Raw genomic sequence first — 12914 nt, forward strand, 5'->3', positions numbered from 1 at the left:
GAGAGACCCAAAAGCCAACACAAGCCTACCTCCAAGATGCTAAAATTTAATAGTCAAGTGATACTTAATACACTGCAATAACTAATCCAAACTAAACACCAAGCTGGGGTGGGGGGGAGACTGCGTAAGGTGCCAGTATTCGGTTTTCAGCCCCAATGCACCTAACGGCGACGCTTGTAGGAAAGTCTTGGGCCTGGTATTAATTAGCGAGATGGGTCTCTGAGGGAAACTGAATCCCAGCTGGGGAAACAAATTAGAAAGGAAATGCAATTCTATCTTGCGGTGCTCTCCTTGAGCCCTGGATTTCAGTTAGTTTAGCTCGGTGGGGAAATAACGAAACATGCGGTCAGCGCGAAATGACTCAAAGAAGCCCCAGCTCACCCGGGATAGGTGGCTCCAGAGTCAAACTCCCCTGAATCTCAACGCTCAGACCCCCCCCCAAGCCGCAAACTTGGGGTGACCCTAGCTCCCAGCCCTCTTTAGATCAGAGACGGCTCTCGCCCCTCGTCGGGGAAGACTGTCCAGGCAGTGGCGAGTTCAAATCCACTCCAATGAACGGCCCTCGCCAGCCACAGCCGGGCTCCATCATTCCGTCTTGTTTCCGGCGTCGCTTTCCTTCTCGGGCGATGACCCTGGCTTCGCTGGGGGAGAGGAGGGGCTTGCTGTGGCCCCAGCCGGGGGAAGAGAGGGGCTTGCCCCGGCCTCGCCGGCCTGCCCCGATTTGGCATCGATGGCAGAGTGCTCCTTCTTCACCAGCGCCTCCAGCTCGTTCTGCACAAAACCACAGGGCAGTGGGGCTGGTGAGCAAGGGGCAGAGCAGGGGAGAAGTTGGCTGCCCTGGGAAGGGGGCTAAAGCAAAGATCTCTGATCACCTTTGCCTTGAGAGAGGCGCTTTCCTCCTCCAGGATCTCAGCTCGCTCTGCCGTACCATGCGTACGGAGACCCCTCACCGGCGCGGAGATGCAGCCACCTCTGGGGTAGGGCGTGGCAGCTGTTTGTACAGGGATCCTTCATCCAGCACTGGCATGCAGCCAGCTCTGGGGCAGGGCAGCTGTTTACACAGGGGTCCCTCCAACGTGGAGGTGGAGCAGAGCAGGGCAGCTGTTTGTATAGGGATCGCATACTCCCCCTATGAAATGCAGCCACCTCTGGGGAGGGGCAGGGCAACTGTGTGTCTGTGAATCGCTCACCCAGCGCTGAAACACAGCGTCTTCTGGGGCGCAACGTGGCAAGTTCTGACGCAGGCCCAGAGCAAAGGCAGCTCCACGCGAATGGGGTCACCAGAGCTCGGATTCTGGCCAGGACACCCGAGCTTGACACCCTGGACTCTTAAGAAGAACTTGCATGGGACTTTGGGATGGTGCGTAGATGCAGGGAGGCAGGAATACACGGGAGAGGAGTAAATACCTTCCATCCCAGCAGCTCGGCCAGTGCTGTGCAGCCTTGGTCACACTCCCCGAGCCATGCCACATCCCTGGGGCAGGGAGGGAGAGCCCCGCAGGGGAAGAAGGCAACAAGCAGGTGTTAATGCAACTGCTTTGTGATCAGGGAGAATCTCACTCCACCCCCAGATGACCTGCCCTGGAGGCGGAAGAGCCCAGTGCCCGTCTCTAGCACCTATCAGCTACGGATCTGAAAGGGCTCTCTCAGAATCTGCAATTTCCCACCTTGTGAAGGATTGCTGGCCCTGTTTTACAGAGGGGAAACTGAGGCACGTAGAGGTTTGGCGACTTGCTCAAGATCTCAGCAACTCAGTGGCAAAGCCAGGGCAGGAAGCCAAAAGGTGTAGCTCTCACCATACCCGGTTCTAAACTCTAGCCCCTCCTTCCCCCCGCCCCCCCACCGAACCAGGGACAGAATCCAGGAGTCCTGGCTCCCAGCCCCCTCTCTTGTAACCACTAGACCCCACTCCCCGCCCAGAGCTGGGGATAGAACCCAGGAGTCCTGTCTCCCAGCCCCCCGGCTCTAACCACTAGACCCCACTCCCCACCCAGAGCTGGGAAGAAAACCCAGGAGTCCTGGCCCCCCATCCCCTGCTCTAAACATTAGTCCATTTCCTGTCCCTCCATCCCAGGAGCCGGGCAGACCCAGCCTGCCCCCCAGCAACGGAATGGGCCATCCCTGACCGTCACCCCTCTCTCAGGGTGGGCCGTGCGCTGGCCCCTCGTCCCCAGGGAACTTGCCTGTAGGCCTTTTCTGAGTCGAAGTCCATGCCGGTGCTGAGGCCCATAAGGGACATGAAGGGATCGCTCTGCAGACAAGACAGACCGCCAGTGAGGACAAACAGGCACCCAGGTGGCTGCGGGGAAGGGGGGGGCAAGGGGGTGGGGGGCTCCTGGGGGCCATCGGGAGATCATACGAGCCCCCTGGAGAAACCCTAAATCATGTCCCACCCCACTCCACTCCTGGGGCTTGCTAGGTGGACGCCCAAGATTTTGGGGCATGGGTGGGGGAAAAAAAGGCGGGGGGGAATCACAACTGCCTCCCCCTCACCCCCAACAGTGCTAATTTCACCCCCTTCCCCTGGCAGGATGCAGCCAAGCATGGCAGGCCGGCATCGTCGCGGCTGGCGCGGGAGCCGGCCAGGCAGTACCGCTCGAGCAGTCCATCCCCACAGCTCCCGGGCACCGAGAAAGGCCTCACCTGCCCCGTCTTCTCCTTGTTAATCAGCAGCCTTGGGGTGTTTGTGGGCACCCTGCATCAGACAAGGAGAGGGGAGGTCAGGAGGCGGCAACCCACAGCCAGGGGCCTTGCAGGCGGCCGCGGAGCACCACCCACCTGCTGACGAGGGAGGCGAAGGGCTGCACCTGCAGTGACGTGCCCATGATGATGAGCAGATCCACCTTCTGGAAATCCTGCAGGGAGCACACGGTGGGGGGCAGGGGGTTAGTGCCGTCACCGTGGGGCTGGTAATCCCCCCCGCCCCGCCACTACTGCCCCGACGATCGGACCTATGGGCCCCCCCGGTGTGTCCCCCTCGTGTCAGACCAACGGGCCCACCCAGCCCTGTATTCCCCCCCTCCCCGCAAATTAGACCAAGGGGCCCATCCAGCCCCATATATCTGCCCCGTCCCCAATCAGACCAACTGACCAACTCAGGATCCCGCCCTGCCACTGTCCCAGTTCAGAGCAACAGGCCCATCTATCCTGGTATCCCGCCTGCATCGAAGACAGATACCCGCTGCTTCAGGACATGTGGGTGGGGCAGGTGTTTATTCGGGAGCGCGTCTGGCTGGGGCACTTACCGACTGCATGAGTGTGAAGAAGCGGGGGGGCAGGCTCTCCCCAAAGAACACAATATCTAGGGAAAAGAGAAGCTGTCACACTCAACACCTTGGCCATGCCCTTCCCTGGGCAGCAGCTCCCCAAAGGGCCGAGGAGAAGCCAAGGCGCTGGGTATGAGCAACGGCAGGCCGGCAGCCTCCCGGGGCCAGATCCTCAGCTAGGGTGGGTCAGCGACACTCCAGTGAAGTCAGGGGCGCTCCGGTTTATTTACACCAGTCAGGGGTCTGGCCCCACTGATTCCCATGGAGCGACATCAGCTCACGCCAGTTGGGGATGTGGCCCCACAGACTTCAGACACCCCTTAGAAACCTCCCAGCTCCTCTCATAGCTCTTTGGGGCAAGGACCATGTGTTTGCTCTGTGCTTGTACAGCCCCTGACGAGTCCACGGCCTAGGACCCCAAGGCGTTATCATAATACAGCTAATAGCAACAAAAATGTACAGCGCCTAGCGCAGAGGAGCCGCAGGCACGGACCGAGGACCCCAGGTGGGACCCCTACACAAATAATTAAAATACCATCCCTGGGGAATTGATCCCGAGAGCAGGCGATTACTCTAGCGTCCTTAGCCAAAACTGGCTTTCCCGTCACTGTACTGTGGGAGGTTTTCAACAGTGGCTGCCCTCCGTTCCAGGGGTGGCTGCATTTCAGCCATGCTCTGCACCTATGTCTGTAAATCACTTTTGGAAAAAAGGGCCCCGGAAACATACAAGACTCAGGGGAATTTCATTCCACCTCCCTAAAAATCACTTTCCTCTCCTTGCCCTCCCACCGCCACCATTTCAATTGGATACAGGATTCTTCACTTCCTGTCCTCAACCGTTGATGCCCGCTGTTAAACAGTTGTTGCGCTCTGCCCTAGAGATGGCTGCATTTTCAGAGGTGGAGACCGAATGCTCCTCACTGCTTTTCAGGGGAGCCGTGAGGCTTAATTCAGATTTGCTAAACCCTCCGAGCTCTCTGGAGCCGAAGGAAGATCAGGAGAGAAGAGCGTTGTTATTACCAGTTTCTGCTAAGCTGCTCTTCCAGACTACACTGCTGAAGGAGAGACATACACAAAGACAGACGTGAGGAGAGATCCATGCTCCAATTCTTAGGATACGTCTACACTCAAAGCGTTACAGTGGTGCAGCTACACCATTTCAGTGTGGACACAACTTACGCTGATGGGAGGGGTTCTCCCATTGGCGCAGGTAATCCACCTCCCTGAGAAGTGGTAGCTAAATCAACGGAAGAATTCTTCCGTCATCCCAGCGCTGTCTACACCAGGGGTTAGGTCAGTATAGCTATGTTGCTCAGGGGTGTGGATTTTTCACGCCCCTGAGAGAGGAAGCTAGACCAATGTACTTTCCTAGGGTAGACCAGGTTAGATTCATCCCCCATGAACGAATCACCAGCGGGTGAGAACTAGACACTCACCTGGCTTCACCAGACTCTGACATTGGTCGCACTTTGGGGTGACAGTCGAGAAAATCTTTTCTGAAAGAGGGAAAAGGAATGAAAGTCGGCGGCCGGATTCTCAGCTCAGCTTTGGAGGAGGCGGGAACAGACTGCTCTGATGGGAACCAATTGCAAGTTATGAACATTAGCAATTCTAACGGATTTTGGAAAAGATCTAAAAGCTTTGAGCAGATTCCTAACACTCAAGAGATCAGGAAACTAGCCAACGCGACAGCAGATCACACCACATCCGGACCTTCCTCTGCAGCTTTGGGCCACCGTCAGAGATGGAATACAAGCTAGACGGGCCTCTGGTCTGATCCAGGCAGGCAATTCCTGAGGTCCCAACTTTGTGCAGAGACCCAAGGGAACACAAATGACAGCCTCGTCCTCTTGAGCGCTAAGCAGACCTAGAGATCGCTAACCTCAAACGCCCAAGCTCTGCCTCGCCATCGAGTGTGCAGCAGTCTGTCAAAGAGATCGGCTACCACCCTGGCGAGTCCCAAGGTTTTTGCTCCCCAACATTAACCAGAGCTCCTAGCTCAGGCGCAAGCCTGTGCGTGACAGACTCTCCCCCAGCCTCTCACCTCGCACGGGCCGCCCATTCGCTGGGGAAGAACCCGGCAGGAGTCTTTGCTTCGCTCCTGTCACATCCTCAGGCTGACTTGTCTCCCCATGTCCCTTCTCTTACTGGCGGGGTGGGAGCACCCGGAACAGACGGGGATTAACCGGGCCTCATGGATTGCGTGCCCATCTCGATCAGTGACGGACTGGGGCCCCACAGGGACTCTGAACGGTGTGGCCATTGATGGAGGTAGCTAAGGCGAGCCGAGGGAAGAGGTACCTTTCATCCAGTCCAGGGTGTACTGCTTCTTGCAGGAGGAGCCGAGACAATGAGAGGTGAAGAAGGTGCCGTGGGCTTCCACCAGATCTTCCTGGTCCAGGCCGGCCACCCGCTCCAACGTGTCAATGTTCTGCAAGGTACAGACATGCCCACCTGCCCCTTGTAATGCCGCGGGGCTGGGTAGGGGCCGAGACCCAGGTAGCGAAACTGAGCAGGCCTGAACTGCCCCCAGGCTGAGCTGATGCCCCTGAATGCCCCATGTAGATCCCCCTCTGCCCCAAATCACAGTGTGGCTGGTCCTTTAAAGGGGGCGGGGCCCAACCTCACCTGGGACTGATCAGCTGGAGAGCAGGAAGTCAGCAAGTAGCTCAGCTGGGCTGGAGAGTAGCAGGAAGGCTCCTGGAGCGTGGGGAGGGGTGTCCCTTGGTCGGGAGGCAGGGCGTTGCTGGAATGAAGAGGGGCCATGCTCCCTCCCTTGGGCTGGGAGCCCCAGCCTGTTAAGTGTATTAAGCCCACCCCCATGCTCCCCACCACACCTCGCTGGGCCTTCCGGGGGTCACCCACCTGCGTGTAACAGCGCAGCAGCAAACCCTTCTCCTTCAGCAGCCGGATGAAATAGTGGCACACGGTGGGCTGGAACGGAGCAGGGGAACGTTTGAGGATTCCCTTGTAGGTGAAAAGCAGCTGTCCCTGCCTTTTATTTACACCAGCTGATCCCCAGCTTGCGAGGGGAGGAGGAAATCTCCCCCCATACCCCAGTTTAGGACTGCCAGGGAAGGTTCATTAAGGGGGGGTTCTACACCTTACAGCGGGGCAGCGGTTGGAGGCCGGACATCTTCAGACTGGCCAGTTGGTGTGACCCAATGGGGAAAGAGAGAGGGGATACCAGACCAGACCAGCTCCACCAGGTCCATCTGTCTGATGGCTATGCCAGGCTAGGATCCGTGGATCTAAGTGGGGAGGGATAGCTCAGTGGTTTGAGCATTGGCCTGCTAAACCCAGGGTTGTGAGTTCAATCCTTGAGGGGGCCATTTAGGGATCTGGGGTAAAAACTGGGGATTGGTCCTGCTTTGAGCAGGGGGTTGGACTAGATGACCTCCTGAGGTCCCTTCCAACCCTGATATTCTATGATCTGGTCCAACGCAACCCAGGGGCGGGTAGCACTGTGATCTGGAGTGATGTGCGTGTCTGGCTGTGCACGGATACCAAGACAACTGGGCCTTTTCGTCTGATCCACGATAGCGTCACATCTATTCCCCAATACCCTGCCATCCCAGTGCCAAGATCGGAGAGCCCAGGAGTCCCGGCTCCCAGTCCCCTGCTCTAGCCACCAGACCCCTTCCCTTTCCTGGAACAAGGAATAAACCCAGGAGCTCTGGCGCTCAGTCTCTGGGTCACAGCACTACACAACGCCTCTGTATTAAGATGCTGTAGAAAGCGAAGAGCATCCGACAGCTCAGGCTGGATGTACCTTAAACTGGCCTGGATATAGCTCCCTGGCAAGGGCAAAGAACGGCTCCGGGTGTTGCTGTGTGGAGGGAAACAGACAAACGTTTTGGGGGCGGGGTTAAGTTTGGTTTACCGATTAAGAACAAATCCTGTATGTCCCCCAAGATGATGCCTCACTGATCGGTCCCCCCAGTTTTGGGGTTTGGCAAACTGGTCTCAGGATCAGGCCCTCAAGCGGGGGTGAGGGAGTTCTTTGGCCACCCCCAATTCTCCCTGTGCCCCAGGATTTGAACTTCATGCCCGCCTCAGTGCAAAACGAGCGCAGCTCCCCATCACTGGCACTCCGGACGCCCCCATCCTCGCGTTACGGCCCGGTGCTGAGCTCCCATCGGCTCTAGCGGGGGGCTACTGGTGCTCGGCCCTCCCTTGTGCCAGGCTGCCTGGGTCTTAGAGAGACAGGGGTTTGGTTTGGCCAGTCGGCTAGAGACGGGAGGCAGCAGGTGCGAGTTTGTATCCCCGAGATCTTCAGGAGTTTGAACTGGGACAGTTTCCCCTAACGAGACTAAAAATACGAGCAGTTTAGGGAGTCCCAGTCGTGTTTTTAACCTCAATCCGTCCTCGCTCAGGGATCAAACAAGAATACGACGCGTCTGCAAGTGCTGACAATGGAGGGGAATTCTTTAGGACGTGGGTGTGTGTGTGTGTGTGTGTGAGACACATCAAAGGGACTGTTCAGGTGGCCCACCGGGCAATGATCAATCATTATGGAAGGAGATCTCCAAGGTAGGAGGAATCCTGGGTGCTACCTTGAAGTAGTTGATTTCGAAGATGGCTTCAGGGTACGGAAGGTTGTAGCTCTGCAGATTGGCATAGAGCCCCGTGCCGGGCGACCGGAAGTCCGGGATCCCGGCAGCTGAGGGACACAAGGGGAGCTTGTTAGAAAACCCACCCAAATGCCAAGCGGTGTCAGTCAACGGGATGAGATGGAGAAGGGATGCCTCAATGCGGGGGGGGAGGGGGGGGAGCCCTCTAGCCAGGGGCTCGTCACCTCCTTGTCCCTTAGCCTAGCAGGGGAGCAGTTTTCTAGTAACACTCATTTTCTGGGGTGCCACCAGCATAGATTAGATCAGCAGTGGACACAGCTATTAGGTTCTAGGGATTCCAGATTCTTCACCAGGACATGGGAACAGCCAAAGTCCCCCAACTCCCCACAGAATCCATCCCAGGATTTACAGGGAGCCCACTCCAGGTGCAGACAGGCCTTCTGCGAGTCTGACCAGTGCTAGGTGGATGCCCACCTGGCATAGGCACATCATAAAGCTCCTGGCCACACACCTCAGTGCTGGGTCTTAGTGCCCAGGAGCCAGGTGCTTTGGTTATGAAACTCGGCCGATGTGCAAGTCTGGATGTGCAATAGAACCACGGCCCAACAGGGGGCGCTGTGATGCCAGAGGTGCTGTCTTTCAAACAAGACTTAAATGAAAGTCCTGAACGTTCCTGATCGTTCAAGGTCCCACAGCACCTTTCCCTCCCTTCTGCCCAGTAACACCCTGGCATTAGACACAGCGTTCCGGTCAAGTTCCAGCCAGCCCCATTCCATCCTGCCTCCCTACCACCCTCCTGCAGTTTCAATCAGATACAGGGTTCATCTTCGCTTCCTCTCCTAACTGCTGGGCAGCTGTCACGCTCCACTCCAACTCGGTGCTAGATGCGTGATCCCTGCATAAACAGCTACTGTGCCCCAAACCCAGAACTGCTGGGTCTCGGCACTGGAGGAGGGACCAGTACGAACAGCTGCCAACCTCAAGCGTCGTCTGCATTGCCGTGGAAGGGTGAGCGATCCCTGTACAAACAGCTGCCGCGTTCCACCCCAGAGATGGCTGTATTTCAGCAGTGGCTTGTAGCAGCTTTGGGATGGAAAGTGCTATAGAAACACTGGGCAGAACCGAGTCGTATCAGAACCCCTCCGTTTATTGCTATGCGCTGGTTTCTTTTCAACGTGATTGATCTACCGCCACCGTGCCCGCTGCTGTACTCACAGGTCGAGATCCCAGCGCCCACTATGCAGACGACGTTCCTGCCTGCAAGGTAACAGAGGGAGGTGTCAAACCTGACTCTGGAAAGCTACCAGGAAAACAGCCCCACGCTCTCGGCGCCTGGGGGGGGGCCGGCGTCGGCAGACATCATGGCAGCCAGGTGGCCCAATTTGCAAACCAGCAGGCTCTCTTCAGAGCTAGTCCGTCTAAGAACTAGATCAAAACCGGGGTGCTCCCCGCACTCCTGACCTCTGCTGGACCAGGTCCTGATCTGCAGTTACAAGCAGGCCCCTCTGTGCTGCTCCGGAGAGGGACAGCCCTCTAAGAGCGTCCCTAGGGGCCTCCCCAGCTAGCATGGAGCTCACATCAAGGCCCCGCTCCCAGCATGGGGGACCAGCCCGGCCAGAGCACACTGCATTATGGCAATTCTGTGCTTCACAGGGGCCATGGTAAGCAGAGACTCAGCAGAGCAGCCCTGAGGCAGCTCTAACTTATGCTAGGACCAGAATACGAGCAGCGCAAGGGAGGTTTAAAGACACCTCCACCAATCCTGTTCCAAGTGCCGAGAGGGAGTAACTGCGAATCAGGCCCACAGAGGCTTGATCTCTCCCAGCAGCACGGAAGGAGAACCGATACACGTAGGAATGTGTAAGTCAGACTTGTCCCGCAGCTTGTAAATTACACCAACATGGAGTCCTTGCCACATCCATGGTCGGCTCCATGCCTCCCCCTCTGGCCCTCGGTCTCTCCCAGGCAGTTACCCGCAAGCACCTTCCCCTTCCCATTTGGGGGATCAGAACGAGGGTTGGCTCCCTGGCTTGGTCTCAGGGAAGCTTCCTCCCAAGAAGGGAGAGTCAGCTTACACTTCTCGCTCTGCATGAAGCGGCTCACTCCATCCAGCGTCAGCTCATCCAGCACCTTCTCCGGCTTCTCGCTGCCCAGGCCCAGCGTCCGGGACAGGAGGTTTCGCAGGAAATCCACTGAAAGGGAGAGAACAAACAACGTTAGCCGCTGTGGACCCCTAGGAGCCAGGACTCCTGGGTTCTGTTCCCAGCTCTGGGAAGAGAGTGGGGGACTAGTGGCCAAAGCAGCAGGGGGCTGGAAGCCAGAACTCCTGGGTTCTATCACTGGCTTTGGGTGGGGAGTGGGGTTCAGTGGTTAGAGCAGGGGGGCTGGGAGACAGGACTCCTGGATTCTGTTCCCAACTGTAGGCGAGGAGCAGGGTCTAGTGGGTTAGAACAGGGGGCTGGGAGTTAGGACTCCTGGGTTCTGTTCCCAGCTCTGGAAAGGGAATGGGGGCTAATGGTTAGTGCAGGAGGCGCCGGGGGCCAGGACTCCTGGGTTCTAATCCCAGCTCCTCCACGGATTTGCTGAGCAGCCTTGGGCAAGGTAGTCCCCCTCCCTGTGCCTCAGTTTTCCCCTCAGGAACCTATTTATTCCCATTTCCCAATCTCACAGAGGGGGATTATTGTGAAGATTAGTTGACGTTTGGAAAGCGCCTTGAAGATGCTACTTAAGAGGGGAAGGAGGGCTCCGTGGTTAGGGTTCAAGTCATAGCTCTGCAACTGACTCCTTGTGCAATGCTGGACAAGTCACCCAGGCCTGGCGCACGCTGCAAAGTTCTCCCCACATAGGTCTGTGGGCTAGGAATGTTCACGCCCACTAGGTGACCCAGCTGTGCCAGCAGAACTGCAGTGCCAATGCGGCGAAGCCAGCAGAAGAGCACGCCTGTCAGTTTAGTTACCGTCTTTTCTGGCGGTGGTGTCGCCGGACTGGCAGGCTCCAAGCCTCAGTTTCCCCACCTGTACACTGGGGATAATGGCGCTGCCCTGCCTCCCAGGGAGTTATGAGGCCAGATATGTTAGAAATCACGAGGCGTTTAGGGGCCCGACAAGCACAATCGACACTGATTATTCAATCCCGATTCCTACCAGGTTTTGCCTCGAAGCCTGGACAGAAAAAGATGGCCTAAGTGCATTCACCCAACGCACTCCCGAGAGGAAGGAAGAGCCATAGATTAATAGACCCAGCTGGCTCTCGCAGGCTCTCTCTAGCTGGCTATGCCCAGTCCATCCCCTCTGTATGACAAAAGAAAGCCCAGGCAGCTTGGCCTTCCCACGCGCCCCATCCCGCCCCCTGGAATAATGCACAAGCAACTTACTTTCAGACTCTCCAGAGGCACCACCGTTTTCGGAGTCAGAATCAGAGTCCTGAAAAACAAAATATAAAACGATCTGTCGGTGAAGTAAGCCAGTGTGAACACAGAACTGTCTTCTATGTTTAGTGGCTACTGTGAGAAGCATCTCAGCCTGGGGTAGAATCGTCTGGGGAATTGGAGAGTCAGGACTCCTGGGTTCTAGCCCCAGCTGTGGGAGGGAAGAGGGGTCTAAATGACTGGAGTAGGAGCTTGGGGGATCAGGACACCTGGGTTCTATTCCCAGCTTTGGGAGAGGAGTGGGGCCGAGCAAGTTAGAGCAGGGAGATGGGGCGGGGTCAGGACTCCTGGGTTCTATTCCCGGCTCCAAGAGGGAGCGTGCTTTGGTGGTTCATCACCAGAGAAGGGTTTGGAGATCAGGACCAAACTCCGTCTCTCTAAGGACTTTCACGCCAGACACAGAAGGGACAATTTGCACAACTGTTGGGTGAGACTCCCACCGTGGTCCAGTGTCACTGCTGCAGGATATGAAAGCCACACGGGGCTGAGCCCTGGGGAACAGACTGCAGGGAATGAGTGCAATTAGGGGACAGGGAGGGAAAGGGTTAGCTAGGACCTGATGGGGTTTCCCCCTGTCCCTTGGTTGCAATGGGTTAGCTCAGAACAACTACATGCCCCGCTCCGAGCTTGCTGGGCCTCGCCACAAAGGGGAACCCTGGCTTCTTACCTAAAAGGGCTTCCACACACCGCACCCCCCAATACTCACAGGAGAGTCCAAGCCCCTCTCTGCCTCATTTCCTCCGGCACCAGCCGCTGTGACACAGAAAGGAAAAAATCCAAGTTGCTATCGGAAGCCTGGGTGGAAAGGGGACCCCGCTGGGTCAGGGGGCACGGGGGGGATGGACACTGGTGACTTGGGGGGCAGGGGGAAGGAGCCCCCCAGGAAAGGGGGACCCCAGTGACTCAGGGGGGACAGGAGGGGAAGGGGGGTGCCTGTGACGAGGGGGAGTCAACCCCGGGCAGGGGGGGCGGGTGGGACCGTGGGGCACAAGGGGAGGAGCCCCAGACGGAAGGGGGGGACCCCGGGTGACTCAGGGGTGCGGAGGGGAGGCCCGTAACTCGGGAGGAGGTGCGGGGGAGAGAAACCCCAGTGACGCGGGAGGCGGGGGGGGGGTGTCCCCGCTTCCTACCGTCCCGCTCGGCCATAGATCCCGGTGCGGGGCTGCCCGGCTCCGCCAGCGGCTCGGGAACGGGTCCGCCCGCCGTGACAGAACTACAACTCCCAAGGGGCCCCGCGCGCCCCCGCCCCCTTTTCCCAGCGTGCCCCGCGCCACAGGACTACAGCTCCCAGCGCACCCCGCGCCCCGCCCCTTTTCCCAGCGCGCCCCGCGCCACAGGACCACAACTCCCAGTGTGCCCCGCCCCCCGCCCCCTTTTCCCAGCGCGCCCCGCGGCCCAGGACCACAGCTCCCAGCGCGCCCCGCGGCCCCGCCCCCTTTTCCCAGCGTGCCCCGCGCCACAGGACTACAGCTCCCAGCGCGCCCCGAGGCCCCGCCCCCTTTTCCCAGCGTGCCCCGCGCCACAGGACTACAGCTCCCAGCGCGCCCCGCGGCCCCCGCCCCCCTTTTCCCAGCGTGCCCCGCGCCACAGGACCACAGCTCCCAGCGCGCCCCGCGGCCCCGCCCCCTTTTCCCAGCGCGCCCCGCG

General features: G+C 58.3%; 1 protein-coding gene across 2 annotated transcripts; it reads right to left on the bottom strand.

The window, feature by feature from the left end:
• Positions 1-30: 30 nt before the first annotated feature.
• Positions 31-12528, bottom strand: SIRT2 (sirtuin 2). Of its 2 annotated transcripts, XM_048833139.2 has the most exons (16): positions 12398-12528; positions 11974-12020; positions 11214-11262; positions 9916-10032; positions 9056-9097; positions 7823-7929; positions 7039-7095; positions 6132-6200; positions 5568-5697; positions 4703-4762; positions 3246-3301; positions 2779-2855; positions 2644-2695; positions 2184-2251; positions 1408-1474; positions 31-771 (listed from the first exon to the last, which is right to left on the bottom strand). In XM_048833139.2, the coding sequence occupies exons 1-16, from the start codon at positions 12411-12413 to the stop codon at positions 586-588; spliced, it is 1200 nt and encodes a 399-aa protein (XP_048689096.1). In that variant the 5' UTR covers positions 12414-12528; the 3' UTR covers positions 31-585. The 2 variants fall into 2 exon arrangements, with proteins under 2 accessions (XP_048689096.1, XP_048689097.1); XM_048833140.2 differs by lacking the exon at positions 12398-12528 and having other exon boundaries at positions 11935-12002.
• Between the last annotated feature and the right edge of the window lie 386 nt (positions 12529-12914).

This window comes from Caretta caretta, chromosome 23 (assembly GCF_965140235.1).
Source record: "Caretta caretta isolate rCarCar2 chromosome 23, rCarCar1.hap1, whole genome shotgun sequence".
Taxonomy (NCBI): domain Eukaryota; kingdom Metazoa; phylum Chordata; order Testudines; family Cheloniidae; genus Caretta; species Caretta caretta.

Excerpts from the sequence above, each read along its gene's own strand:
- SIRT2 (XM_048833139.2), bottom strand. Across the intron at positions 11,263-11,973 it reads AGAGGGGCTTGGACTCTCCT|GACTCTGATTCTGACTCCGA; the intron begins GTGAGTATTGGG and ends TTTGTTTTTCAG. Across the intron at positions 2,252-2,643 it reads ACAAGGAGAAGACGGGGCAG|AGCGATCCCTTCATGTCCCT; the intron begins GTGAGGCCTTTC and ends TCTTGTCTGCAG.